Raw genomic sequence first — 4,694 nt, 5'->3', positions numbered from 1 at the left:
GTTAGTATGACGTTTTTGATCATAATTTTGACTACGATTAGTATGACGTTTTTTGCATAATTTTGACAATGGTTAGTATGACGTTTTTGATCATAATTTTGACTATGATTAGTATGACTTTTTTGATCATAATTTTGACAATGGTTAGTATGACGTTTTCATCATAATTTTGACTACGATTAGTATGACGTTTTTTGCATAATTTTGACTACGATTAGTATGACGTTTTTCATCATAATTTTGACTACGATTAGTATGACTTTTTTGATCATAATTTTGACTATGGTTAGTTTGACGTTTTTCATCATAATTTTGACAATGGTTAGTATGACGTTTTTGATCATAATTTCGACTATGATTAGTATGACGTTTTTGATCATAATTTTGACAATGGTTAGTATGACGTTTTTGATCATAATTTCGACTATGGTTAGTATGACGTTTTTTGCATAATTTTGACTATGGTTAGTATGACGTTTTTCATCATAATTTTGACTATGATTAGTATGACGTTTTTCATCATAATTTTGACTATGGTTAGTATGACGTTTTTCATCATAATTTCGACTATGATTAGTATGACGTTTTTTATCATTATTTTGACTATCATTAGTATGACGTTTTTTGCATAATTTTGACTATGATTAGTATGACGTTTTCAATCATAATTATGACTGATTAGTATGACGTTTTTCATCATAATTTTGACTACGATTAGTATGACGTTTTGATCATAATTTCGACTATGATTAGTGTGACGTTTTTTGCATAATTTTGACTATGGTTTGTATGATGTTTTTGATCATAATTTCGACTATGGTTAGTATGACGTTTTTTTGCATAATTTTGACTATGGTTAGTATGACGTTTTTCATCATAATTTTGACTATGATTAGTATGACGTTTTTCATCATAATTTTGACTATGATTAGTATGACGTTTTTCATCATAATTTTGACTATGGTTAGTATGACGTTTTTTATCATAATTTTGACTATGGTTAGTATGACGTTTTTTATCATAATTTTGACTATGATTAGTATGACGTTTTTTATCATAATTTTGACTATGATTAGTATGACGTTTTTTATCATAATTTTGACTATGATTAGTATGACGTTTTTGATCATAATTTCGACAGTGATTAGTATGACATTTTTTATCATAATTTTGACTATGATTAGTATGACGTTTTTGATCATAATTTCGACAATGGTTAGTATGACGTTTTCGATCATAATTTTGACCATGGTTAGTATGACGTTTTTTATCATAATTTTGACTATGATTAGTATGACGTTTTTTATCATAATTTTGACTATGATTAGTATGACGTTTTTGATCATAATTTCGACAGTGATTAGTATGACGTTTTTTATCATAATTTTGACTATGATTAGTATGACGTTTTTGATCATAATTTCGACAGTGATTAGTATGACGTTTTTTATCATAATTTTGACTATGATTAGTATGACGTTTTTGATCATAATTTTGGCCATGGTTAGTATGACGTTTTTTATCATAATTTTGACTATGGTTAGTATGACGTTTTCGATCATAATTTTGACCATGGTTAGTATGACGTTTTTGATCATAATTTCGACAGTGATTAGTATGACGTTTTTTATCATAATTTTGACTATGGTTAGTATGACGTTTTTGATCATAATTTTGACTATGGTTAGTATGACGTTTTTGATCATAATTTTGACTATGGTTAGTATGACGTTTTTGATCATAATTTTGACTATTATTAGTATGACGTTTTTGATCATAATTTCGACAGTGATTAGTATGACGTTTTTTATCATAATTTTGACTATGGTTAGTATGACGTTTTTTATCATAATTTTGACTATGATTAGTATGATGTTTTTTATCATAATTTTGACTATGATTAGTATGACTAATCAAAATCAAACAGCATGGTTCTCCACATATGTTTTGGTATATATACTGTATAAAAATATATATATATGTATTTATTTTTTATTTTTGTCCTCATGCTATGTGTAGGTCTTCGTAAACTTTAATTTTACATGCATGTGAAATTCCATTAAACTACATTGTGTATATGATTCAGACCTTCACTTTCTTCCTTTTCTTCTTCTTTTTGTCATGATGATGATGATGATGATGATGATGATACCTGAAGATTAAGAGGTTAATTTGCATTTACATGCATTTTCTAAGCATATGACATTTTATTTTTTGACAGATCGATCTAGACCTCAGAAACGAGAATGACTCCAATAAACACAATCATATGAGTGAGGCCTGAATCTGATCTGAGGATATCGGAGTTCATGCGTTTTTTTCCTGCTTACACGTTCACACGTTATATCCGATCTGAGCCACATGAGAGGGATGAATCAGAATTGTGTCACTTGAACCCTGCAGTGAAAATGGGGCCTTAGTGATCATCACACGTGCTTAGGCTCTCGCATGTGCTGAGTGTGTATCTGCGCCATTTTAGATATGTGCATTCTTTCCTTTCTGTATTTATATAAAATATGTAAAATATTGGTCACTTGAGTTTATAGTTTCTTTACATTAATATAATGTGATGAGTATTAAGAAGAAAACTTGCTGTTTTATGTTCTATTCTCTTAAATGTATGTTTTATTAAGAGTTTTGTCCACTATATGTTCACGATCACTTTGAAATAATGTATATTGTGCAGCTTCACGATGGTTCACTGCTGGTTTTACATGCACATGCAGTGACCTTAACCAGCATTTTTGGCTGTGTGTATTTCCCCCAGGCCAAAAAAGAAACCTTGAGTGATCATCCACCTGATTCTCTCTTTGAAATTATATCCATCAAGATCAACACAGTCACACATAGAGTGTTTTTTTAGTGTTGCGACGATAATCCAAGGGCGTAGATTTGGTTCGAACACTGGGGGGGTTGAACGTTGGTGTGCTGCGTGTATATATATATATATATATATATATATATATATATATAGCCTAACTTTACAAAGCTGCTGTTTTCTTTACCTGATCACCTGCTCCTCCTCTCCCTCTGCTGACTTTTCTACCGTGCTGGTATATTTACCTCGAATCTTATTATAAAAACATGTTAAGAGATTATAGACCTTGTAATCATATGAAATTTGTGTATAAGCACTCATACAATTCTAACATAGTAGAGATTATAAAAAGAAAGAAATTAGGCTAAGTATTGAAACCGGCAGTAGGCGGCAGCGATTCACTGTTTAAATGAGTGAGCCACTTAAATCGTTCATTCATCCAATTCGTTCAAAAGTCAGATGGATTTAGGAAGAAAACAAACACTGATGTGAATACTTTTGTCAGTGTCATATTTGATTAGGAACAAAATTATTGTTACAAAATAAATTAATTCTACATATTTTTCAGTTGATCTACTGTGATTTTCATGTTGAAAATATTGGGGGGATTGTAACTGATGGACTTGAATAATGGGGGGGTTACCTCAAACAGTAATTGTCAGGTAGAGATAATGAATAAATCTAAAACAGCACTCCATCCATGTATTAACAGGGTTAAACTACACGCAAATCTAAATAAATAAATAAAAGCAGTTCACCAAATAAAGACGAAGCGACATTCACACAGTCATCTGTCAGCTCTCCATCTTCCTGTTTCAGCTCAAGCACCTGCGACAGACAGAAAATTAAACTCTCATCCAAGATGGCGATGCGACTGAATTCTCCTGTTCCTCAGGTGTTTGTGTGACTAATGTCCTCACCTTCTTGTCCTGTGTAAACGGCATGATGATATAATGAGCTCGATTCTGTTCAGTTTGATTTTAACCCTTTGAACTTAAACTACTTTTTAAAGCTGAGTCATAGAGAGAAGTGAGTCAGACTGATTGTGTCTGTTATCGACAGATCCACCGTACGGCAATTAAAGCCGCAGTCGTCAGTGTCGGACAGTGGGACACTTTGATTCGTGTATAATGACTACCGTGACTCATGACTCCTTAATCTTTTATTAGTCATTCTCATGTTTTGTAAGAGCATTTACAATACATATCTTAAACATGAAATTCAAATTGGGCCCATTTAATATCCTAAATGAATGTTTTGGATCATTAAATACTGACTTTTCTGTATTACCTTCTTCTTTTGCTTTTTCTTCTTTTTGTCTTTCTTCTTCATTTTCACCATCATCTCTTCATCTTCAGTGGAGCTCTCAGAGGAAGATAGCTGACGGACAGCGACACAGAAAGATGAGGATGATTAACTTACATTAAACAACTAAAGTGGGCCGCACACCGGACATGTACGACAATGAAAAACTCTCTCCATAGGGAAACTGATTTTGATCATTATCTTACAAACCATTACAGCTCTACTGTGAGCTGCGAGGTTGTTAATCAATGGTATAAACTTCTGTTGAAGCTGTCAGTCCACATTATTTCAACTTATTTTTAAAAATAATTATTTAACAGTGGAATTCACAGTGAAAAACTACATTACCCATGATGCTCTACAGAAAATTCCACCAATCACATAAAAGCAACACATGCCAAAAGAGCTTGTTAGCTCTTTATTCTCTCTAAAGTCTCTACAGTATAAAAAAGAAAGACATTTTTTGAAAGAAATCTCTTCTGCTCATCAAGCCTGCTTTTATTTGATTAAAAAATACATAAAAAACCTGTAAATGATTATTCCAATGTAAATCATCAGTTCTCTCTGTGAA

At 31.7% G+C, this 4,694-nt stretch overlaps 1 protein-coding gene across 1 annotated transcript in view; it reads right to left on the bottom strand.

Moving 5' to 3' along the window:
- Positions 1–2,386: 2,386 nt before the first annotated feature.
- LOC137084565 (protein FAM133A-like) overlaps positions 2,387–4,694 on the bottom strand; it is a 7,106-nt gene continuing 4,798 nt past the window's right edge. Inside the window, exons 6-8 of the mRNA XM_067450856.1 lie at positions 4,109–4,198; positions 3,577–3,646; positions 2,387–2,397 (exon numbers count right to left, since the gene is read on the bottom strand). Of these exons, the coding sequence (XP_067306957.1) occupies positions 2,387–2,397; positions 3,577–3,646; positions 4,109–4,198 (171 nt within the window). The remainder of the gene's footprint in view (positions 2,398–3,576; positions 3,647–4,108; positions 4,199–4,694) is intronic.

This window comes from Pseudorasbora parva, chromosome 8, assembly GCF_024679245.1.
Source record: "Pseudorasbora parva isolate DD20220531a chromosome 8, ASM2467924v1, whole genome shotgun sequence".
Classification (NCBI taxonomy): domain Eukaryota; kingdom Metazoa; phylum Chordata; class Actinopteri; order Cypriniformes; family Gobionidae; genus Pseudorasbora; species Pseudorasbora parva.
This window is presented reverse-complemented; position numbering and strand designations above follow the sequence as displayed.